We start from the raw sequence: 26,648 nt of genomic DNA, 5'->3' as shown, positions 1-26,648 counted from the left end.
CCCTAGACGCTGAGGGTGGCAAGTGGAATTTTTGCTATATATAACCCTATAATTAATATCCCGTATTGTCCGTGGGAAGAAGAATTCCTTGAGTGTACTAGTTCTGGTATCTATTTTCAGAATTTTATATACATGACCGAAGCGACCAATGTACGAGGTCTGTTCAAAAAGTATCCAGAATTTTGAATTTTTGCGGGTTACGTTTATTTTATTTTCGATTTTTTTGTGGCGTTACGTTGGTACTTATGTCAAAACGTTAAGCAATTTTGAATGTCCAGTAAATTGTTGATAGCTTTTTTTTGACGTGTTTGGGCTTTTCCTCGATTTTTGCCTCTTCCAAAAAATAGATCAAAGTATCTGTATCAAATTTTGCGTGAAAAACGAAATTAAATTCTTGGAAGAATTCCAAATGTTGACTGTGGCATATCGAGAAGCCACCTTGGACCGAGGCAACGTGCCAACGATAAGGTGGCACAAAATGTTCTGAGGGCCGAGAAGATGTGAAGGACGAAGAGCGTGCCGGACGCCCGAGCGCGTCAACAAAAAGGAAAACATTGATGAAGTGAAGAAAATAGTTTTAGCCAATCGTCGAATCACCGTTAGAGAAGTTGCTGAGGACCTAAACAAATCGAATGGCTCGTTCCATTCGATTTTCACCAATGATTAGGGCATTGCATGAGTCGCCGCGAAATTCGTACCAAAAACAGATACGCAATACGTAGCATTGCTAATGAGGTAATGGATTCTGTCCGCGACGGCCCAAATTTGCTCCAAAGGGTCATAACTGGTGGTGAATCATGAATTTATGGTTATGACTTGGAAACTAAAGCTCCATCATCCCAATGGTAGCTGCAGCACAAGCCAAGACGAAGAAAAGTGCACCAAGTTCGGTGGAATGTGAAAATTTTTCTTACAGTTATCTTCGATTACAGCGGCGTGGTGCATCATGACTTCTTGCCACAGAGTAGCAGGGTAAATAAGCAATATTACCAGCAAATGATGCGTAATTTGCGCGAAGCGATCCACCACAAACGCCCGAATTTGTGGAAGAGCAAATATTTGCGTTTGCACCATGACAACGCCCCTGCTCACACATCGTTACTTGTGCGCGAATTTCTAGGCAAAAACAGCACACTAATGAAGCCACCGTATTCCCCCGATCTGGCCTGCAGTGACTTTTTCTTATTCCCGAAACTGAAGAGGCCAATTACAGGACGACGCTACGCTATGATAGACGAGATAAAGACTATCGAAGGAGCTGAAAAAGATCACAAAAAATATTTTTGAAGTGCATTGAGGATTGGAAAAAACGTTGGCATCAGTGCATAATATCTAAAGGGGATTAATTTGAAGGGGACGAATTTGAAATTCAAGAATAAATGAAAATTTCTTGGAAAAAACACATAAGTCGGAATATTTTTTGAACAGACCTCGTTTGTTGGATAGCGACTAATTTACGAGACCTCGGTGCTGAAACATGCGGATCTGAATTTTTTAGTAAGATTAACCAAGAATTGAATCGTCTTTTTTTTATTTAATCCCACCCCAACTCCAGAAGAATTTCATTCACCATTTTTGTTTTGTTGCAAGATTTTATAGCATAAAACGGACTGCCTGGCGTTGAACCGTCTCAATTTCCTAAATGAGACCTTTTTCACTGGGATCCCATACACTGTGTGTACATGCATATTCTAAATAGATAGATAGATAGAGGTCTTTATTTGGGCGGAATTGAGACCTAATGGTCCCTTCTTCCATTTAACCCATCGCCGTATACATATTTTATTAGGCATTAAACTTATTGTTACATTCATATGTACACATAAATGCATATAGACAGACATAAATTCATTTGGCACAGATTTGCACGTCGAGAAGAAAAACAAAGGATATTTCCATGTACAGACACACACACATATATACTATATATATATATATATATATATATATATATATATATATATATATATCTTAAGGATATACCTACACATGCACACATACTCAGCGTAAATGACATTGAAGATTTACAACAATTAATAAGGAAAGTCTAAGCAAAGGATGAGGTTTGTGGTAAAAGCTAGGGAGAGCGTGGCATTGCTCAACTAGTAAAAACCCACGCAGGAAAAACACCCAGGAAGAGAAGGGGGGTGTGAAAAACCTGCGAAAACCCTATTACTTAGAGGAAAGATACATGTATATTGTGACAATCATTTTTACATAGTATACATATTGTTAAGTTACAGAAATTGAAATGGAGAAATTAAATATATTGATAACGCATGCGGAGTAATGAGAAGCGTCATATTAACTAAAAATAATTATGCGAAATTCTACTGCTTGAGATGACGAAGCAAAAAGTATACACAGTGATCTGTTTAGCAGCCGAGTGGAATGACGGAGGGTATACTGGTTAAGTTAAGTACCTGAGGAAAATGAACTTGTGAAGTGCTCTCCTAAATGTTGTTGTTGTTGATGAAGAGTTTTTTATGTCTTCTGGGAGAGAGTTCCACAGACGGCATGCTGTAACATGAAAAGATTTGTGATAAATGAGGCCTTTTAAGAGCGTGGTAACAAAGGTCCTTAAACTTGGAGTCACTTGTGCCAAAAATGCATTTATTAAATTCCAATTTTTAATATGCTCGCCCGCAGATTTAGCGTTTGGTCTCTTCCAAATGCATTTGGTCTTCTCCCTTGAATACATTTTGTGCCCGCCCCTGAATGCGTTCCCTGTCTCCGTCGCTCCATCCAATTTCACCGAGTCGACTTAATTTCCTTGATCTCCAGGACATTTTCCAGGAAGTTCATTTATTATAGCCATCTATAACTTGGTATTATCCAGCCTTCCTTTCACTCCATGTCGAACTCTTTACTCTGAGACATCTTCCGAAATGAGTTGCTCATGAATGATGAAAAGACAAGAGAATAAAAGGAGTAATGTCTTTAAGCGATCGCGTAATGTCTTTAAGTGAAAACGCAACGCATTTTATAAACTTCAAAGACGACGTTTAGGAGTGACACTTGGGTCCTTCAAGCAGGAGGGGACCAAAAACGTCGCCAAACCCTGAAAAAAACCCAATCCTTTTTTTTACGATCCCTTGTTCGCCTTTTACACCCCCTCTCTCTCTCTCTCCTCTGAAGTGGCCGACTCTCTTCACCCACTTGACGAAAGAGCCGAGACGCTCCACCGAATGGCCCTCGTAAGGCCTTCCTACTAACCTTCCCGGCCACTCACGGATACGTTCCTGGTTTATTTTTGAAACTAAAATATCGCATAAAAAAGTCTTCCTGTGGACTAATTTTGTGAGTGTCAACCTCTTGAGAGTGACAACAGGCTGTAAAACCCCTTACAAACTACCAGCGGAAGACACAGCGGTGGTCACAAACGGGAGTTACAAAACATCTCCCGGGCGTCCCAACCCGACATTGCGGAAGTACCTCTCACTGAGGCGCCATCTCTCGACGCGGTGCGGAGCGGATTATACGTATAATCAATTAGTCGGGGCACCGCTTTCAGCGGAGGTCGTGGGATATGGAGGCGGTGGATGCGGTAGGAGGAAATGCTGGAAGGAGAGGCCTTTCAGCGCTTCATGAAGTGAAATTGGACCGGGCGATCGAATGCGGGTCGGACGGAGAAATGTCCTAGACTGAAACATTTGGAAATCTGACGAGATGAGATTCATAAGTGCTGAAAAAACGCGAAAAATACGAACGGTGTAGCAGACTAAAAATCTGACATTGCCAATCGGTCCTCGATTTTGGGAGATTATAAGGTCTAATTCGGGATGAATTGGGACAAAAAATCAATATTACATGAGATTCACATCGCACACATAAGGTTCACGTCACATTTGCAATAGCATTCACATCAGATTTACATCACGTCCACATCACGTTCACATTACAAAACCTAAGTTGGAAAAAAGCCTAAAAGCATATACGTAATATATGTGATCAATCAATAGCACAATTACATGTGGTGACGCTGTAACTCGAAAATAATAATTTAAATTGAAATGAAAATACTAATTCATTTTGAACGATGATTAGTTGAAATAAATGCCATCAGTTGCATTTTTATCCATAGTTGTTCTCCACTTTAGTCTGACGAATTTCTACTGTTCAGGACAAAATCCTCCCATTTTCAATATTTAAATAAATATTGGGGTCATTGTGAGACTGCCGTATTGTAATCAATTTTCAATTTAGGAGCAGCTCCCCAATTGGCGTCTCCTGAAATTGGTCCATTAGGTCAGAACGGGGTCAAACATTGATCGGAGGTGGGGAGGAAGCCCAGTTTCCTAACACAGCCCGTTGGACTTTAAAACAATTCCTTGTTAAATATCACCATGCAATGGACAAACCTTTTTCACTTCTACTCATTTTATTAATTATGCTTTTCGCAATTTTTTTTACCGCCTCATAAATGTCATCGCGTGATCAGCTTTGACCGGGGTACAATTTTGTTTTATTTTCTTGTTGATGAGTTGAAGTCAGTAAGTTTGAATCCCACTTGATAATAAAGAAGCGGAATTCTCTGGTGGAATCGACATGGTGAAATGTTTTAGCTTCGTTTCTTCGCCTCTTATTTCAAGACTCATTGCTCAACGCTTGAACGTTGTTTTTCGCCAATTAAAATCAATATCGTGGGCATTGGGAATAAATTATCCTCACATTAATATAATAGCATTATAAATTTGACTAAAAATAATAAAGTACCTAAGAAAAGAACAACATTAGATATGCATATACGGCGGTTAAATTCTAACTTCATCCAAATATCCAGAGTACCCTGGGAGCCACCGTTAGGGTGGATGACAGAGTATATTTAACAATAGGCATGCAACATAAAAAATTAATTTGTTCTAATTTCTTAGCTGAGGATGATTTCCTGGCTGATGTGTAAGCTTACCACCCCGATGGTCCGGGTTCGCATTCCAGAAGTGGCAAGTTTTTTTGCGCTTTCCGATCCCTAATTTGTGGAGATCTAAACTCCATCGAAATTCCCCACGATTATTATTGGCAAATGTGACCTCGGCTTTTGGTCACCTCCCCTAATAACCAAAAGTAGCGCTTGAGTCGGCTACGATAGTACTTGGACCATTATGAAAGTAAGGCGCATGATTTTATTGTGACAAGGTTTTACATGGTAGCCCAGTAAAACTGATCAGGAAATGTGTTGGGGGATCTGCCCTTCCAAAGAAGCTGGTCGCCAGTCTGCTCGGAGCAGTCTGAGTGGAAAGACGTGCCTCTGCGTGAAGTATGTTTGTCGACTTGCAACGCAGTGCCCGGCATTGGCAAGCTCCACCATGAAAATTCCCCCAGCCTCACGTCCTTCGTCGTTACCAACTTCCTGGCCCGGAGAATCACCCCGGCGGTCCCCCAGCCCCCTCATAGTCTCGACTTGGCTACGTGCGACTTTTATTTGTTTCCTCGAATGAAGAGAGAGAGCTGAAAGGAAAGCATTCAAAAGCAAGTGACAACAACGCTCCCGAGAGAGACATTCCAGTGGAGAGGAGGGGTTTGAGGGTGCTTTCTTGGGCGTGGCAGACACGTTGCCGCATATACAGGCGGCAGACACGTCACCGCCTGTATATTACTGATACAGGCGGTGAATATTTTGAAGAATTTTAAGAAATTGTACAAGTACGTAAATCAATGAATTAATTTTTTTCCAGAGAATGCGACTTACTTTGACAGTTAAATGTGCATTCAAATTAATCCAATGATAGATAGTAATAAATACAGGCCCTTGCACTACGGTATCTAAAGGTGAAATACTTCTCTATTCGTAAGGGACGAGAAGTTAGTAGTAAGAAGGAAAATAAAACAAAGAAATTTGAAATAATGGCTATTGAAATGTGTCTTTTTAGAATGAAGTAATAAGAAAAATGCCTTGTTTCTCCCTTTGGCAGACGCTTACAGTTATCCTGATCATTTGTAGTTCTTAGGTTAAAATACCTCCTTACTCCGTTGGTTCTGCAATTCACCGATGTCTTGATTCCTATTATCTTAATGCTATAACCTCCCCCTCTCACCGGAACATCATTTGGCTAATAATTATTCTGATCATCATCGCTATAGAGACTTACTTTCCACCTTCATCGTTAAAATCAAATAACACTGCTTACTGTAAACTACTACAAAAATGAAATACTAGTGATCATTTTGTATTGCTAAGAGTGGGATGGCTTAGTAAAGAATTAACAGCAGGTGGAATGTATTTAAAACTTTTTGGTATAAAAAACCTGGAAGATTAGCGCGTTTGAAAAGTATTAAGTATTATTTAACGTATTTTATTCCGAGTGATTCCCAAGTTACGATTAAACTCCGGCTTAGGTGTTCATCAGAGAGAGAAGGAAGATATTTTCAAGCAAGCTAAATAAAAGCGCCATGTTAAGGAAGTTAACATGTTCAAGTAAACTCTATCACATCGACCGTTTGAAGAATTCTGTGTCATACTGTATAAGCTATATCCTCACTAAAAAATTGGGAACTTGCAGATTGATATTCCGTAATTCTTGTCACTTTTTTCCAACCTTACTTCCCAAACTAATGTGCTTCCTCGGCGTTGTGCACAAAACAAATTTTAAAGTGAAATACATTAGCATCATGCGGTTCAAATTAACGCCATATGGCTTGAAGAGCTTTTTACGGAGGCGGAAATCCCGCTTCATCTGACTCGATCCGTTTATCTTCGCAACGGCCAGAAACTACGTAGGATCAAAGGCAACATGCCTGAGGTGGATTCCTCATGATTGTGCAAGGGCAAAATCATCGCATTATTCAATTGCGAGGGAAGTTTTCTTTGAGGGACAGAAAAAATGTATTTAAAATTGGCGACCTCTTTGTAGCCAAATTGGGGACTGTAGAAAGGTTTTTATATAGAAGGGTTTCGGCGGCGAATTTAAATCACTCGCGATACGCATGAAGTTGTACGGAATCATGTGTTTTGAATAATTATGGAGCGAAAAAATGCCAAGACAAGGCGGAAAATTGATATATTTTACTTTTTTAAAAACAGAAGTTTTGACTATTCCAAATGAAAAAAAATTAAATGTCGTGCAGTGATAGTTTGGGGATTGAAAAAGTAATGGGAAAAATAAGGAAGCCCTTTTCTCTCACGCAATTGCTGTTTACAAAGAGAGTGAAACCGGCCAGGGCCGGTCTATTAATTGGTACTGTGTGTGCTGAACGATAAAAAATAAATTTAAAAATGCAATGCTGTCAAATAATTCGATAAATATATAAATAATATCGGAAACACAAATTTCGATAATACGTATTATACCCTCCTATTGAAGGGCACTGACTTACAGGGTCTACCATAAAAGTAATGCGAATTTTCTGGGAAAAAATGTATTTATTGATTTACGTCCTTAAAAAAATGCTTAAAATTCTTCGAAATACTCTCCCCCTCTATCAATAATGCACTTGCGGAGGTGTGTCTGCCACGCATAAGAGGGCACCCTGCATCTCTACTAAGGGAAAATCTCTCCCAGGAACGTTGAGTAACATGCTTCTGGATGTTTTCCAGTCTCCCAATACATTCCTTTGAGCTCTCTCATTTCATTTGGGGAAACAACTAAAGTCACACAGAGCCAAGTTGGGACGATGAAGGATGTGTGGCTTGAGGCATGGCCAAGGTGGAAGCTAGCCTTGTTATGTGCCGTGTTAAAAGTCGAAAAACACACTTCACGCGGAGGTACATTTTTCCGATCAAACGGCTCGGACCAAACTAGTGACCGGCGGCGTTGGAAGGACACACCCTCACCACATTTCCCGATTAGTTTTACCGCGCTACCATGGATAGTCGCGGCACAAAAAAAACATCCGCATTACTTTCATAATTGACCATGTATTCCAGGGATAACGTGAATGCTATGAGCAGCCCTCACAGAAAAATGCTATGATAGGCCAATTTATCAAAGCCTTCCACCAACTGCCACCCCTCTTCGATCTACATTTTGCATCTACTTGGGTTTACAGGATTACGGCATAGGACGTGGCCACTGCCATTTTTCGCAATTCCTATTACTCTTAACGATGGATGTAGTTATGATTGGTGACGTCATTCTGCAACGTCCTCTTTTATTCATCAGATTTCTTAGCAATAACTTTTCAATGCAAAATATGAAATGGCTCCACAATTCATTTGAGAAAGGCACAAAACATTTGCCCTATTTTTTTGTAAATAGGCGTAGGCTTATCTCCTTTGAAAACGTAGCAAATAATATGTTGTGATAAAATTTTGAGAAAACATTTACGTTATATTCAATAATATTTCACCCGAAATTGTTAAAGAGTTTACCGGAAAATGGAAGCAGAGACTGTTTGTATTTATGCGCCACTTGACAAAGAAAAACTTGCTCTCTGGATTTCATTAATTAGTTTTGATCCCCGTGCCAATGGAAGAAAAGTGAAAGTTAGAAAGGAGTGCTTGCGACCTTAATTTAAAGTTGAGCAGAAAAAGCCCATAGAATCATAAACTAAAGGTCAAATAATGGTGAATAACACGTCTCAGGTGAAGGAGGTTGGGGTTTAGAAAGAGGGAAAGGACACGAGCTGGTGATGAAACTGCTTTAAAAGACCATCTCAAATTTTAATTTAATGTCTGGAATAACCTGTATCAATTCCAACCCTTGAGATATTGCAGCGGTTTCAATTAAAGGCTTAAGTTATCAAATCTTAAACCAATATTTTGAATTAAGAAAAAAGAAATCATTAATAAATTTGAATCGATAAACTGAACTACAAGACGTATTGGGCCAAGTAATTGCCAGGGCACTGATTAAATATACTGTGTAGGACAGAATGGACTCCCTTATCTCAAAAATCACTGAAGTGCATTCAGATAAATTAGCGGAGCGGGAGTAGTGGCGTCAGCTGGGGGATACAGGGGTATTTTCAGTAGTTACCATGCAGTGGTCTGGTGAGTATCGAGGCTTTGTCGTAGAAACGTTCTTTGAGAACAATAATAGTATGCTGGCGACGCAGAGGGCGCTGTGGTCTAGCGATGGACCACATTTTCACCTCTCCGGCTCAGTAAATAAGCAACATTGTCATTACTGGGAGACTGAAAACCTCGCAAACTTCAGCCAAGACCTCTTCATTGCCCCAAAGTGACAGTTTGGTGCACTGTGTCCTCCATAGACATTATCGGGCCTTACTTTCTTGAATCTCGAGAATTCAACTCTTACTGTGAACTCTGTGTGCTCTTGTGAGATACTGGAGGAATATTTACTCCCCAAAATGGAAGAGTGTGGTGAGGAATATGGCTCTGAAGCCTTTTGGTTTCAACAGGATGGTGCCACGGCTCATACCACGCGTCGTTCATTCCAAATCCTGCAAGAACAATTTCCCGGCCGCCTGGTCTCCTTACGAGAGAATGTTCCGTGGCCCCCTCGCACCCCGGACTCTAGCCCATGTGATTCTTTTCATTGTGGATATCTCAAAGTTGAGATTTACAAAGCTCGACCCAGGACCCTTGAAGTTCTTAAGGAGGTAATTACAGATGTCACCAAGGTCGTCAGCTGGGTAAAATATTTTTTTAATGCCTAATGAAAATAAGGCATTAAAGATGCCATCGCTGGAATAATGCGAGAAATGCCGAGAGGAGTTTTTGAAAACATTTTTGAATGACTCTTAAGATGTCATTTTTTCCACGAACGATTGGGGATCATAATAACATTGTTCGACCGTGATAGGGTCATGTACTGGTGTGTATTCACCCCTTGCCATACACTCCGGCGATGGGTTGCAGGGTATATATAATTAATAAAAAACATATGAATTGCTCACCAAAATCGTCACCTGGATGAAATATTTTTCAAAAGTGAATGAAAATACAATAGCGTTGGATTTGGTTTTAAGAAATAAAATTCTTTTTTAAAAACTTTGTTGTATTTTCACAATTTACCCGTTAAATCGGGGAATCCATTCTGCGTCACCATGTAGTACAATTGCTCTAAGTTAATTAATTGATATAAGTCTCTTAGTCTAAAGGAATGCTCTAATTTCCAATCAAGTGCATATTTCCCGTAAATAAGTGTAGAAAAGCATTGTTCTACTCGAGTGGTAACAGCATGTAGTGCAACGTGCATCGCTATTATGAGTTGCCATATTATCCCATTAGTTGCTGTATGTTTCACGCTATCTACAGAGTTTCCTAGGGATATTCATGGAAACCCTTCAACGTTATGCCTGATAATCCATTTTTAGATTGCAAATATCTGCGGGAGATGCCGCAGCAGTAAATTTTAACAGAGTAATCCGCTAAGTGCGCGTTACAATTACGAAATTTCAGAGTTTAAGCGCTTCGTAGCTTCAATGCTTCGTAAGCTTAACTGGCTAAAGCACTCTGTCAGATATTGAGGTATCGGGGTTGGAATTCCGGTCTAGGCGAGTGACATTGAATCCATTCACCGTGAGGCTTTCATTTTACACTTGGAGCAGTGATTCCGGACGGAATGAATGCTCGGAATGATTTAGAAAGGTAGGGGAAGATGAAATTCGTTCTTGGACTCATGTTTAAATAAGAAAATTGAAGAAAGAGGTTTTACTACATTATTTCACTCTAAATGTCTCATTAATCCCGATAGATTCAAGAAAAAGTGAAATAAATTATCACAAACATTAAGACACACCCTAAGTCTTAGTTCCATTCTGTTAGGCTTCCCTATTTTGCCTACTCACACGCCTATTTTCGTAGGTTTATTTAAATGTGGAGAATCAGTTGGGAGCATGCAATCGTATAGATCACGTGTTCAATAATTTAGCCTGAAATATTTCCACAAAAGTGTTTTTGATTGATTCGCAGAATTCAAATTCGCCATCTGTAAAAATACGCCAAAAGAGAAGTAATATTAATGGCAATGAAAGTGAAAATTAGATTATTCTATGAAACCACTGCCATTCGCCTAATTGTGTACTCGATTTCAGGGTCAAGCACTGCCGATCCCGTGAATTCGTGCGCCTGTGTCTTTCGTGCACCGAGGTGCGAGTCGAAGTCACGGCCGGTCTGCTTTTGTGCGCAGTAACCCCGAGCGCTTATCATCCAATCTTGACTCTCGCATCAATCCATTCATCCGGAAATTTGTAGGTTCACTTGACGATTAATGAGAGTCCACTGCGGGGCGCATACCGGTAGAATAACGATGTCAGCGCGGAATAGCAATTATCAATGAAGTGAGAGGAAGAATATTGTACGATAGATGTAAGTGACACCAGTATTTGGGATGGTGCCAGGACGGATTAAATTCACTGCATGCTACGATGGATTAGCATAGAATCCTAGAAGAACTCTCCGTACAGGGTACACTAAAAAGTAGTGAGCATTATTTGGGAAAAGTAGATTAATTGATCGCACTTATAGAGATACTTAAAATTCTTCAAATACTCTTCCCCCTGCATCAATACATAACCGCAGAGACTTGTCTGCAACGTCTGGAAGGCTCCTTGAAACTCGTCGCCGGGAATGACTCTCTGGATCTCTGTAACATGCTTTTGGATGTTTTCCACAGTCTCCCAACGCTTTCCTTTCAGATCTCTCCCTTCAGTCGGGGAAAACGAAAAAAAATCGTACGGAGGCAAGTGGGGACTGTAGGGGTGCTCGGAGACCACCGGGGTGCTCCGGGGCAGGGAGTAGTAAGGATGAAGGACGTGTGGCTGAGGGCATTGTCATGGTGGAGCTTGGCCGTGTCTTTGCCGTGTTACAAAGTCAAAAAACATACTTCGCGCGGAGGCACGCCTTTCAGCATAGATTGCTCAGAGCAAACTGGCGACCAGCTGCGGTGGAAAGGAAAGCCCCCCACCACACATCCCTACCGGGTTTAATGCGCTACCATGGGTAGTCGCCTCAAATAAAACCTTGCGCATTAATTTCATAATTTACCATGCATTAGAAAGAAACGTATGTATATCAAATGCCGACACTTGGAAATACGGGTGCCGTATAATGCAGTGTGTTCGTAAATTAATTATTAGTATAATCGTGGATAAAATTTAATTTTGTAATACACTCGTACATGACCACCCCTCATTAAATACTCGTAATTTTGAGTGTTAGAATGCAGAGTTTCAATTATTCTCGCCCCAGTAGTTCCTCTAAATGCCGAAGAGCCCTCAATGAAAGATACAACAAACCTAAACCTTAATATTGCTGACATCCATGTGCAATCCAATCTAATTACGGTCCTTATCGATCAATAATAGAGCATAACATTCAATTAATTATCCTGGTATGTATTCATTATTTGCGCATGTGAAAACGCACATACAGTTCCTAAATAATGAAAAAAAATAGCGCGCATTGTAACAAACATGCATAGATGTGATTATTGACCAAATGAGCCGCTAATGTGAAATAAGTGCCATAATTGAGTAATTTATATTGAGTCATGATCGATTCATTTAGAATATACGATAATATAGTAACTCACGTTCAACACTCAAACTTCATTTAGGGAATATTGAGTAACCCTTTTAGATATCACACCTATTTGTCGTAAAATTGAACTTTGAGATAGGAAAAATCAGTCGTAATTCATTCGGTCAAGTATTAACTCCAATCATATAAAAAGATAATCATTCTACAGATTTCGCTTACGATTTGAAATAGCTCTTTAGCGTAAGAATTGGAAACCAAAAAAGATATACGTCACATTAGCATTGTTGAACAAATTTTGGTCATTTCGATGTGATTCTATTCAAGATTTTCTTTAAAAAAATGATGAAGTTTAAATATTTTAATTTTGCAGTGATTTGCAAATTTTCCAAGCGCGAATCACCATCGCCTTTAATGATCTTTTCATTCTTATTTCGACGAAAGAAAACCGCCAAAGTAGTCCAAACTATTGCCATTGAAAACACTTCTCCCCTTTCGTCTCATCCGAATGAATTTCCATCCACCAACAACAATTCCCTCGCGAGCAAACGAGAAATTCGCTCAATGGAACCGCGCAGTTGATTTTCAACACGGTTTATTCAAGTAGAAGAGCAGTGATACGACTGCTTCAAAAGCCTTAAATGCATACGAAGCGATAGCGAAAAGTACACACCGTGATTCGGTTGATCCTTAGGGGAATGTCACTCCCCCAAATGTGGCCGGGGCAGAAAACTGGAAGGAAAGGACACAATAAAAAGAAAATAACGAAAATGGTTTTAGCACCTGACCCAGAAATACATATACGTTTATCCGGGAACGATGACATCTGCCGGGAGATTAAACAATGAGGGGCGGGGGGAGAAATCCTAAATCCTGAGCAAAGTCTCGCTAAATGGGAAGCGCGTTGAATGGGATGGGATCGCTTCTCGGAGTGGATAAACACAAGGAAAATGCGTGGCTGCGAGGAGTGGAGTGGAACCGGGGGTGGAGGGAGGGGGTTTCTATGCATCCCCCCACCTCTCTGATTGTTTTTTTTATCATCCGTGAAATAACCGGAGCATAAACGACGGAAACAACCAATGAGGGCAAAGGAAAATGCTTCGCTCGCGGTGGGACGGTGAGGGGTGTGGGAAATCCGTCTTCCCAATTGGAGGAGGCAGGGTGGGTGTGTGTGGGAGATAATGAGAGGGGAATGGGGTGGGTGGACGGGGAGGAGGGAGGAGACAGGAGGGCGTGTTCGCAGAGATGCTATGCGGCGGTGAGGTGTAATTTAAACGGTACTATTTGGTGACGCAACTAAAAAAAAAGAGATGATAAAAAAAGGAAAGGATTTCGATATAACGCGAAAACATTCCGGGAGGCGCACACTTCCTTATTAATATAATTTTTTTGCAGCCGAAATTTTTAATTTCCCTTCCTGCAGGCTTCATTTAAAGCCCTCTCCATGAGCTCGCTCGGGAGACAAACGAGCAATTAATGGAACCAGGTCGAACCGAAAGGGCACAAAGCCATGCAAACAAATGCTGGCTCTCGCCTCAGCCATGTCTCCTCTCTTTCTCTCTCTTTTCCCTCTCGCGTTTGCGGCCCTCCTCCTCGCCTCACCCGCCCCGCGCCCCCGAGGAAACAAATGAAATACGACGGATAACGTTTTTTTTAAATATAAAGAGAGAGTTGTGCGGGAAGGGAGGGCGGGGTGGGGGAGGAGAGGGGAGGAGGGGAGGGGAAGGAGAGAATACGGCTTTGGAAAAAGGCTGCATGGGAATAATGTAGAATGAAAGAAGGGACGCAAAAGGGTTCTCGTATTTTTCACCCCCTTTTTATTTTTAATTTTATTTGAAATATGCGCGTCGTAAAAATGACCTTCCACTAGCCAGCGTAATCATTGCTTCTAAAACCCAGCCATATAAGCGAATATAATGGCGGAGACAAAGGAGGGTGTAAAGTGTGCTGCTAGACAGAGGCGGGATAATACGAAAATTTTGTCAAACTCCATAAATGTATTTCAGTAATTTATGTATTTGTTAAACCGAACAGGCGAGGGCAGACTAGAGGTAAAATTTTTGCCTGTGTAGTCGAAGGTAGCTGGTTCGATTTCCGTGGCCGACGAAAATATTTCAGCTTAGAAAACACTGGGTAATGTTTTTACGGAACGAGGCAATCACCCTTAAGTAGAATATTTAAATCCTGTATTTAATATTAAATACCGAACTTAAAATATAAAATTGCATTTCGGAACAAGAGAAATAGACTCCGACTAAAAAGCTTCCCTGAACCCATCGTGAAAGTTATCAGTTTGAATATTAGGCACTGGTGGCGCCCGGCATCAGGTGCGGACGAGAGTGAAGGTCACGGTATCTGCACCAGTACTGCGATGTGGAAGGCAACGGGAAACCACAGCACATTATTATTTCTCCCAAGAATATGCAGCCTTGTCTAGCTATCAAGTATAGTGGAATGTTGTAGCTGCAGTAAACCAATCTTAGGATTGAAATACTGATGATGATTAAAATGAAATAGACGTTTCACCATGATATTTGGGTTATTGTACTATGAAAAGTGAATTATCTGGAATGGCAGAGTAGATGATGCTAAAAATTAAAATTTTAAAAACTAATCACTCTCTCGTCCCCCTCTTGAAACTGCTTCGGATCAAAAGAATGTGAATTACACTCGCGAGAGAATGAGTGACACCACATGATGACAAAGTCAAAAGAACGAATTCATGTCACAAGAATATGCACTTTCCTGCTGTTGTATAATAGACGCAGAAAAAGTATAATTTTATCGTAAGATATTAAATTTATCGTATGATACGCAGGTTGATACTATTTTCGAGGCTAAGAGTTGAATTAATTTACAAATCTCCAAAGCCCAGAAAATTAACCCATAAGCTATCATCGACAATGGCTATATTATATCTCTCCGGAATGATAACTTTTAGAATAGAAATATTTTCTTTTAAAAAATTTGAAGGTTTTTAAATTATTAACACGATGACTAAACTAATATATAAATCCTAATTGGCAAATAAAAACAATTGTTTCACACTGTTGCCTGCGCAATCCTAGTAACCTTCATGACTTCTAAACTGCAATTGAGAACAATGTTGAAGTAAGATTAAGAAATTTACGTGCATATAAGGATCACCATTCAAGCTATGCAGATTATCTGGGAGAAATAGATTTACGAATTACATTCTTGCACAAATGCCTAAAATTATTCAACACACTCTCCCTTTGCATGAACTCACCTACGGAGACGTGTCTGCCAAGCCTGGAAGGCACCCTGAAACTCCTCTCGACGGGAATGTCTCTCAGGAGCGTTGTTGTAACATGCTTTTGGATGTTTTCCGCGGTCTGAAAATGCTTTCCTTTTAGCTATCTCTTCAGTCGCAAGGATCCAAGTCGGGACTCTAAGGCGACTGGGGGACCCGCCGGGTAGTGATCCGGGCCAGGAAGTTGGTAAGGATGAAGGACGTGTAGCCGGGGGATTGTTGTAGTCGAAGCTTGACCGTATCTTTGCCGTGTCACAAAGTCAAAAAAATACCATTCACGAGGAGGCAAGTTAATCCGATCAGGCTGCTCGGGGCAAACTGTTGACCAGCTGCGTTAAAAGGGCCGTCCTCCAGCACATTTCCCCACTGGTTTTACCGCGCTGCCATGCATAGTCGCGTCACAATAAAATTATGCGTATTACTTTCATAATGTACCATGAAAATTGAAATACCACACAAAACATCATCAGCATCTGTTTTTTCCACTGCTCCTTTTTCATTCTCAATAATTTGTTATCTCCACCGTGGCTAGACCGCGAGTAAAATGGAGCACCGCGAATGAGTGTTCTTCCGTGCAGCACGATAAGCACCGAGCCAAAGCCGCTCGCCCTGCATAGGGCCCAGCGAGCCACTGCTTCCCCCGGACTGCGGAGGTCCGCGGTCGCCCCGGGCACGCGTGAAAAACGGCGCGGCAGGAGGGAGAGGTCACACACGAGTGGCCTTTGAAGCCGGCGCGCAACAATGTCTCGCGCGAACCCGCTATCCCTGACCTGCGCCGCGGCATCATCGGTAATGAACTACCACCCCCTCCCCCCCCACTCCCCCAAAGTGCGAGACCTCTCCAATAATGCACCAGGCCCATAAAACACCCGCCCGCCCTCTGTCGATGAGCAGAACGGGCGATACGCGAAACCGTCTGTCCCCGAAATTCTAAACTGAGTGCGTGCATTACGCAGCGATAATGATGGAGCTGCTGTCAAGTGCCAGGCTGCATCCCTGGACCGTGTGAAGACGTTATGAAATTGCGGCGCTTCACAAATGGCCGTTTTGCAGCGCCAGGGAGCGACGAGCGGGTCATCTCGTCATTTCCCAATCACCAAGATGAAGTTGTTGACAGAAAATCTGATATTATTCCAAGGTACAATGTTACATTTGACTTAAGTAAAAGTTAAGACTAAACGAAGAACTCAAACAGCCTAAGGAAATCTATATATAAGCAATATGACGCAAGGCTCCGCAAGGGTGTAAGGCGGGGCTATCAGGTCACCCACCACCTGTAAAATAGAATTAAATCACCACATGCGATACCAAATCATGTTCCCTTCAAAAAAATAGAAAAGAAAGTAATGAGATGCAACAATATGCAATCGCAGGATGCGTAGATTCAAATCACGCCGCGGTACTGTGAAGAAGTTGGGTTTATTAACTTAAAAGAATAACATGCAGGAAGAAACATGCAACAAATATATGCGATACCAATTCTAATTATCTCAAAAGCGATTGCTTTCATGTTAATTATGATCTCTAACGGTTCGAGGAAAAAACGAAATTTTAAATCTGTTCGTTCTGCAATAAATCTCCCTGATTATACGTTGGCGATCTGATCTGCGTGTAATATACGTCCTTAACATCCTCAGAAAAGTTACCTGCCTCAAATGTACGCAGTAAATTCAATCTGTATTTATTCCTGCGGCAATTAAGGCTCCCATCCTAATTCTTCCAATAGTGTCGTGACCCTGCTGCCTTGTTGATAACATTTTTTGCACAAACCTAGCTGCTCTTCGTAGCACTCGATCTAGTTCCGAAATTAAGCCTCCATCTTGAGGATCCCATACACACTTGCAGAAAATACTCAAGGTTGGGCCTAGCACATCACCCCGCTAACTCATTACTGTCCCCGTATCGTCCCAATAATTACTTAAAAATGAGCAGCCACGCTATAGTTAATTATTCTTCTAGAAAGCATTATTTTACATTTTTCGGCCCTATTTGACGACTAAATCGACTTTCCATTTCCAGATTAATTATTATTGGTTAACAATAGCAATAATTTTGAGTCTAACAATCAAAATATATGTTTGATGGATACGGTTACTTACCACTGCTACATTTACAAGCCCAGTCTAATACTACACTATTTAAAACCGCTGTCCTTGCGTTATGCAATGTAATGTACTGGTATTCATTAACGGAGCATACGCCTCAACTCACTCGTATTCTTCCAACATTATCTTTTTCCTTCCCTCCTCCCTTATCCTACTTTATTCCCTCATTTCTATTGCCACTTCATTATGACACGCAGCCATTTGGAATGGAATATTTTTTTTATTATAAAGCCACCTTAGCGCCTGGACTCCTTCCAGAAAGAGCATTTCCAGCACTGATTGTCCCAGTAGAATAGATTAAAGTTCCCTTCCGCGAGCAAACCTCTCCCATCCGAGGGACCCCCTCCTTGGTGCGCGTTGGCCGAAGGCGCACAGCACTTCCCTCACTTCTCGTCCTCGGATTACATTAATCCGACGCCGAAAGGAATTCTCCGAAGGCGCGGAGGGAGATGATGGGAGTGGAAGATGGTCGGTCTGCTTGCGTCCTTCGGCGGCTGAAACAAAGGGGGCGCTGTGTCCCCAGGGCCTCTCTCGTCCGCGGGGACACTCGTTTGAAGAGAGGAAGGAGGTTTGTTTCCTGGAGCTCTTGACTTGGGAATTTGGCATTTTAAAATTGTGATATTTAACGCAGCACACCAAATGCACATTAACTAACTACTGATGGCTAACTTTGACATGCCTTCCGGGAGTCATCAAGGTTAGGAATCGGATTTTGACGCAGAGATTTGAGAGAATCGGACGAGACGCCGCCTTGCATGCAAAATATGAGCCAAATAGTTCTTACTTCTTCCAGTAAGACTTAGTGGAACGAAGGCCTCGGAGAAGGCCGGAAGCCTAAACAATTTACCGTGTGAGTGTTCTTTTAAGTGTTCGTCACCTGGAAAAATATCAGGAATGACCTGTCACATATGCATGCATAGAAGTCCTCCGAGCATTTCACGTTTTTTACAGTACTAAACTTAAATAACCGAACGTATTGAGATCCAAGTTTTTCAGGCCATGCTCCTTTCATTACTAATTCATAAAATGAAATGCATTATTTCCTATTTCAATATAATCAAAGGTTGGTTTTATCTTCTAGCATACTCTAGTGGCATGTATTCGTATCTACCCTCGAGGAGTTAAATAGTGGTATTTGGAATTTTTTGTTTGAAAATGCTGGTAAGAGATTTTAGTGCAAGAAATATTTGTGTGAGATATTGAATAATCCTTGGATTGAATATGATTTCTCTTTATTGCCCCCATTTGACAAATGTGGGATTCTCCGTACGCGATTAAGATAAAATATGTAGCTCACTGTAAGATGAAATATGAAATAAGAGCACTTGCATCGAGGCGTCATTATGCCATAACATTTTTCAATTATTTTATAAAATTTCTCATACCTTGCCATACAATAGCGTCTAATTTTTCGAGGTTACCTCAAAAAAGTCATATTCCGTCTTTATCTTGCCTTGGTTAGGATAAAAATTTCCTAGAAAAAGGGCAATGATCTTTTCGTAATTTTCTAGTGTCGAGTGTTTCGAGGAGTAAACTGTCGCCATAGAAGTGCGTGCTGACTCTTCGTTCAACTGATTAGAAGGAGACAGGATTTAAAATGAGAATTAAGTTAAAGTTATAGTTCGTATTTTGAGATTCAAACAGTGCTGATTAGTCGAGAAGTTTTTTTGTGGAATAATTCCTAATTGGAGCCCTAGACGTGCTTACTAAAATATTAGAGCATAAAGAGTAAATTTGATTTGACATGACTCGAAAATCGGCCAGGTCCAAGATGCAGTAATAAGTAAAGGTAAATTATTTAGAGGATTTTCAACTCTCAGCAGAAAGATACACGGCCTTATATTTTCCGTCTTTAATTGCATAATAAATGAACAGCTTTTGAAATCGTCTGGTACAGGGAGAATTACACTGTAAATGAAGGTGAGGGGGGCCTAATTCGCCAGGGATAGAAACCTGGGCACTCCGAATAGTAGTCGACGCGATACCCCTTGAATAATACACAATAGGTTGTTATAAACAATAGGGAATGTTAAAAAAGCGACAAAAGATCGGTGGTCATGTAGATAATGTCACTTCATTTGGAGCCCTTTATAAATTATTGGACAGATTATCGGTCAATTTAAAACTCCCATCCGTCTCCAAAACGATCCCTGCGACTTTCACTTCGGTTCGTGCGGCTAAAAATAAAATTTCGCAGGATATATTACAAAATAATTCCCCGGGCTTGTTTCAAAAATTAACCCTTGTGCGGTAATGAGTGAAGCTCATCAATCACCAATTTTTGGACAAGAATAAAGAAAAAATATCCATTTAATAAGTAAATAATGAGTCATCTCAAAAAATAATACTTGAAAATTAAATACCTCATTGAAAGCATGCCAAGGGAAGACGGTACGGCACATCAACATATTCGGAATTCAATTTGCTTTCACATATTTTTATTTCTTTGTAGTAAAACGCCACGTCACTCTCCAATTATTACACAATGATCCCTGATGACACTAATAGTGAAAACACCCTCCTCCCACGATAAGGGTGTAAAATAATTACAGAGGTTACTGGAAACAAAGTGCACCCGACATACTCACAGACTTTTTGAGACAAATAACAAATGAATGAGAGAGGATAATTAATTTGAAAAATGTAATATATGTACTTTTTTATGTATTTTGATACAAATTAAAATCAATCACACGCCAAACTAGTCCTATTCCATATTCTATATTCCATAGTCTAATATCATTATTCACTAATCTACCGGCTAAGATAGGTTTTAGATGGAAAAAAACTACCAAATATTTACCTCGTAAAAACCATAATTCAGAATCCCATTTTACATAAAGTCCCTTTTCTTTTCCATAAACTTCCTTCATCCCGTGCAATATCCGTATCCTATTCCCCCCCTGTTCCTCGTTTGCCTAAAATTCTCCCCTCTATAACAGTGTTCAATACCCTACTGCCGATCAATACGCCCCTCATCCATTTTTCCTGCCTCCTTAGGATTTCTCCCAACAAATCTCTCTTCACCCGCCATACCAAGTATATTCCGCATATGTTTTCTTTTCTGTCCATTTCATCTTCTCCATCCTTCTCCATACCTAAATTTAAAAAATTTCCAATCAACATCTATTCTCCTGCTACAATTACCATGTTTCCGCGCCATCACAACTTTGCTAGATATTAAAGTTTTTACGAGTCTTTTCTGAATATCCATCCTCAACGTCCCTGTCATTAGCTCCCTCCTCTTTGTTAAATCTTCTTTGCCTAGCGCAATTCTTCTCCTTACGCCCCTACTACTTTGACCGCGTTGGTCCAAAACACTTCCGAGAGACATAAACTGTTCTACCTGCTCCAGTTTTTACCCTCTTGTTTTGATGTTTACCTTAGCCTTTTTCTTTCTGGAAAATCGCATAACCTTTGTTTTATTAATATTGATTCTCATCCCATATCTGTCGCACTGAATTTCCAATTCACTCAGCAATGCTTGCAACCCCTTGGCTAACTGACAAACTAAACCTTGGTCATCAGCGAACCTAACTGATTTTACGGATTCCCCATCAATTTTCATTCCTACCTCCAGTTCTTCCCATGCGTCCTTAATCATTTCCTCTACATACAGGTTAAAAAACAACGGTGAAAATAGGCAACCCTGCCTTACACCTCTTTCTGACACTGCCCATCTGGACTTCCCGTTCCCCACCCGCACCTGAGCAGTCTGAGACATGTACAGGTTGCGGATTAGCCTCCTTTCCCTCCAATCTATTCCTATTTTCTTCAATATATTCATTAGTTTTTCCCAATTCACTTCATCAAATGCTTTTTCGAAATCAACGAAACAGGCAAATACTTCCTGATTGTATTCTCGATTAATAATCTCAATGCTGCAATGGCATCACGCGTACCTCTCCCCTTCGTAAACCCAAATTCTATTGTTGATGAATTTGAGAAGCACTTTAGCTGCGTGGGATATAAAGCTTATTGTTCTGTAGTCCTCACATGATGTAGCCTTTACCTTTTCAGAATATGAACTAACACAGATCTCACTAAGTCCTCCAGCCATATTATATTCTCGTAAATGCTACGAATTCCATTTCCCAACCCGCCGCCTTTGGCTTATTATATTACCAATAATTTATTTCTTCATGCACCGCCTAGTACTGGCTAATTTTCCTGTCCTAAATATTGTCCTAATATTTCAAGTTCCTATTTTAACTTATACGGTCTTCTTCTTCTACGTCTTCTGCCTCTCTGTCGTCCTGCTGTCGGTTTTTTTGCAAGGGTTTCTTGAGATGGTGACTACGGAAGCCTCTACCTTTGCCGGGCGCGACACACGGCAGATAGGGCCGATTCCTTTAGTTGCTAGGACTCATATTCTTAATGCATATTGTCCAGCATCATCATCTTGGGAATGATAATTGAGGTGGTTCCCCGTTGCCTTCCTCAATAGTGTTTTTAACGTGACACCATCACTTACTGGCGGCCCCACTGGGGTCAGACGCCATTGCAGCCGCCTCACTGAGGAACAGACGCTGCGTGGACTACCTTTTGTCTGGCTCCTAACCTTCGACCTATCTGGCATGGGTGACCCTACCAGGAGCAATAATCATTATTCCCGCCTGCAGAACTCTAGTGGTCATTGGAACGCACAAGCCCTTCTAACATGTCAAGGTTGTACTCCATATTCTATTACTTCCTTATATTTAATGGGGTCAGGGGGTATTAAACGTACACAAATTTTATCGCAATAGGAAAAAAATACTTCAAATTCCAACGATATAACATGTTTACACGTTTTCTCAATGTCCATAAACCAATTTGCCATATTCGTAAAATTATCATTTTCTTTTCCAGATAATGGAGAAAATAAAAATATATTTCTCTAGTACGGAAACGAGCTGTCTGAAGTCATATCGTTTTATCTCAATTTATTGCCAAAAAAAACACTAGCCATTTAAACAATTCTTACGCTTTTCCTCGGAAACTTCAAAGTGGCTGGTCGCATTTCATCCGGGTATTTTCTCTTTTTGTCGGTCTCTGACCACTTGAAGTGTGCCGGAAAGGGTCTTTGTATCCCATGACTATCTCTACTGATTGATAATATGTTTTTCTTATTTCTTTCCTTTCGCAGTGAGCACCGCGGGGGCGATTCCGAGAAGACCGGCCGGAAAAATGAACACCGCGAGTGGGCGAGGGAAGTCCCGCAGGGGCATGGCTTTGGTCTCGAGGATTGACGGATATGTTTCAGGCTCCAGAGGAAAATTTCAACATGACAACAACCTTCGTCATAGCTTGATATGGAAAGGAATCGCTTAGGTGTTGACACAAAACACAAAGGACATTTTAACGGTTGCTAAAGCCTTTCAAAAAGAGCGCTAACAATAATTTTCAAAAGCTACTTGAGAAATCGTGTTTGTTAAAACGTAAAAATTGCCAAAAAAAAGCCGCACCAAATATGAGCAAGGGTTGGATGTGAATCCAATTGTGGAGAAGAAGACACGCGAATGGAGTGGAGATTGGAGTTCTCGATTTGACGACGCACGCAAATGATAAAAACATTCGCGTGCGAACGTTAAAAAATGGTTATCAAAGGACTGGTGTTGATGTTTAACTTTTATAAATAATCAATATAGCAGGACTATTGATATTTTAAGGAAGTTTACCGGAGTCATGCATCCGAAAATCGAGGAAAAAAATCGTGTGAGCGATTTTTTGTGCACTTTGAGGACAGGGTATGTGACTGAACGCTGCCAAAGAATAATGACAAGTCAAACTTATATACTTAAGCGCATGGAACACAAGAAAAACCTATGCGTATAGATCCTAAGACGAAAACAATCAAAGTAATGGAACTGCAGCGACGTCGTCAGGGAAACCTCCGAGGACTCAGTTTCATTTCCGTTTTCGACGATTGGTCAATTACCTCCTTGACAAAAAAATAACAAATACATGTTCCCTTTTTAAATTTAGCTCAGTAATTCTAGTCTTTTGTTACTAAAGATAGGCAGCTGTTGTGTTGGATTAACGTCGGACCACCATTGGCCCACTTGTTCTTATATAAACGACATGCCTCTTGTTCGCGAGAACTGTTTGTTGGTTCCATTGTTTTCTACCGTTTGTCGGAATAAATATGACAATAGAAACGAGATATAAAGCGTTGAGTGTGGACTGATATCCCTTTTGAAGCTGACTAAATGTTAATTAATTAACTCTTGTTTTGCAGTCACCAAGTTACGCATTAAAATTGTGTGATGCTAAACGAGGTAGTTCAAATATAGAGTGCACCTGTTTCCACCTGTGATACAGTCGTAAATCCTTTTTCTTTCCGCCCATTGAAATGGAAATATTATCTGTAAAAACTGAGTGATTACTGAAATTGTTAAAGCCTCTTTTTTTTATGAAAGTAAGTCACCCCAGAGTCACAAATAAGAAAAAATCTAATAATCTTCCACAGAAAAAATGTATAGATTATTATATTGTACATGGTTTTGAAAGAAATATTATTAATATATTGAGAATGGTTTTGAAAATAATGAATAAAGATTTGATGTTTTCCAAGAAGTGTTCTTATTAAACCTAAGTGCGTGCGATTGCTTGGTTTGCTGGGAAATACCTTACAATTGGAGATCCTGCGACCGAAGGAGCCGGAGTTGCGTGGAATGGGGCCAGCAAAGGTAGTATTGAGTAAAATTTATAAATTCAGTCAGTATTAATGATTAAGTAAACAGATGTTACTATTTATTATTATTATCAGACTTCAAAACACAAATCTCTTTAACAAAACATGCGAATCCCCATCCCATTTACATCAATTAATCAGCAAGAAAAAAAGATAAATTAAGAAAATTAAGCTATTACATATAATACAATACACCACACATCAATCAAATTATTACATCTATTCTTAAAAGTATACACTCCCTTAGGAAAGGGCTCGAAAATATTTGCAGGTAAGGTGTTCCAATCAACAAATGGTCTATTTAGAAAAGAAATTTTTTTTTATTTTTTCTCTGTGCCCGGCATTTTACCTTAAATTTGTGATCATTTCTCCCTATAAAATTTGGGTTCCCCGCCTCTTTCCTAAGATCTGCCCAAGCTTTCTCCCCTTTCAGAATTCGGAACATTCCACAAAGTCTGCTTACTTTCCTTCTAGTTTGTAGAGGTTCCCAGCCCAACGTTTCTAGCATGCCAGACACACTCTCCATCCTCCTATGCTTCCCAAGGACATATCGGGCCGCCTTTCTTTGCACCTTTTCCAGTTTTTTGATATGACCTTCTTCATGAGGGTCCCATACAAGAGAAGCGTAATCTAAAATTGTTCTTGCTAGGGTCTGATACGCCTTCTCCTTGGTTGCTCTAACGCTCCCTTTGAGGTTTCTCATCACCCAATGGAGAGTTTTGAAAGCTTTCTTAAAGATGTACTCCACATTTAGCCCCCGTCCTAAGTCCTTAGTTAAATATACACCTAAGTATTTGCAAGTATCACTTCTAGGAATGATATTTTCTGAGAACTTATATTCCCTATTGTTTCCATTTACCTTGTTGCTAAAAGTGATGGATTTGCATTTGCTAACATTAATATTCATCCCATTTTTTGTCACCCAATCCGCCATTTTATTAATGTCCCTTTGAAGTTTGTCACGGTCTCTGTCATTTTCGACTTTCCTGTAGATAATACAGTCGTCTGCAAAAAGTCTTATCTGAGAATTAATACTTACTGGGAGATCATTTATGTAGATTAAAAACAAGAGCGGGCCAAGTAAGCTTCTTTGTGGGACTCCCGATGTTACCCTTGTTTTTTCAGAATACACTTCTCCTAATTTGACCCTTGGTGTTCGACCTTCCATGAAATATTTGACCCAAGAGATTACTCTTCCGTCTGTGTATAGTGGTAATTGGCCCATCTTAAGCAATAAGCGATCGTGGTCAACTTTGTCAAAGGCTTTTGACAGGTCGACTATTATAGCATCCAATTCTATTCCCGCATCCATAGAGTCGAACATTTCTTGGCAGAACCCTAATAGCTGAGTTTCGCTAGAGTGCCCTTTTCTAAAACCATATTGGCGACTATGCAACCTATTCTCACTCTCCCAGAGATAATCAGCCATTATCTTTTCTAATAGCTTGCATACAACTGATGCCAAGCTTACCGGTCTATAATTATAAGCTAGTGCCTTATCTCCTCCTTTGAAAATTGGCGTAAAATATGCCTCCTTCAAGCATTTGGCAGGGCATTATTGTTTAAGGTAACATTGAATAAATGATTTGTATAATTTGAAACTACACTACCACCCAATTTAAGCAAGTCAATTGAGATACCATCTGGCCCTTTTGATTTATTTGCCTTCATTTTCATAATTTTATAAATTTCTGCGCTCGTCGTTTTAATACTTTTGGTATTTAATATTTTTTCGCCTCCTTGTTGACTCAGAGATGTATCTACAGAATATTTTTTATTTACCATAACCTTAAATATACTTGCATACCAATTATTAAACGCATTAGCCTTTTCCTTATCGTCAACGATTAGTGTTCCATCCTCTTTTTTAAAGCTGTTATGTTTTCCCTGTTGTCTTTCCTCCTCCGGAGGTACTTGTAAAATTTATTTCCATTATCTATCCCGATTATTTGCTGTAGAAAACTTTCTTTGGCTATTTTCTTTTCTCTATTCAATTCACGAACTATTTTTTGTAAACTATGAGCCATTCCGAGCTCTCGTTCCGTTTTTTGTGAATCACTCTCAGTTTTTTCTTCAAGGATCTGATTTTGCGGTTGTAGAACTCTGGGTCAGTATTTCCCTTAAGAATTTTTTTCGGGACAAATTTATTTAAACCCTCCTCCATTATCCCCTAAAATATTTTCCTGATTTCTTCTACATTCTGTCCACCAC

General features: G+C 40.2%; 1 protein-coding gene across 3 annotated transcripts in view; it reads left to right on the top strand.

The window, feature by feature from the left end:
* Nucleotides 1–24,298, top strand: part of LOC139695162 (uncharacterized) — a 647,990-nt gene extending 623,692 nt beyond the window's left edge. For 2 of the 3 annotated variants that reach the window (XM_071593823.1, XM_071593821.1), the window contains one exon: nucleotides 22,890–22,994. Coding sequence is in view for 1 of the 3 variants with exons in the window: in XM_071593822.1 (XP_071449923.1) it covers nucleotides 22,890–23,074 (185 nt within the window). In the remaining 2 variants the exon portion in view is untranslated. Of the gene's footprint in view, nucleotides 1–22,889 lie in introns of all 3 variants that reach the window. The other variant, XM_071593822.1, reaches the window with a different exon arrangement.
* The last annotated feature ends 2,350 nt before the right edge of the window (nucleotides 24,299–26,648 follow it).

This window comes from Hetaerina americana, unplaced genomic scaffold (assembly GCF_022747635.1).
Source record: "Hetaerina americana unplaced genomic scaffold, ioHetAmer1.1.p SCAF_6, whole genome shotgun sequence".
Lineage (NCBI taxonomy): Eukaryota > Metazoa > Arthropoda > Insecta > Odonata > Calopterygidae > Hetaerina > Hetaerina americana.
The sequence above is the reverse complement of the archived record's forward strand: the minus strand, read 5'-3'. Positions and strand labels throughout refer to the sequence as shown.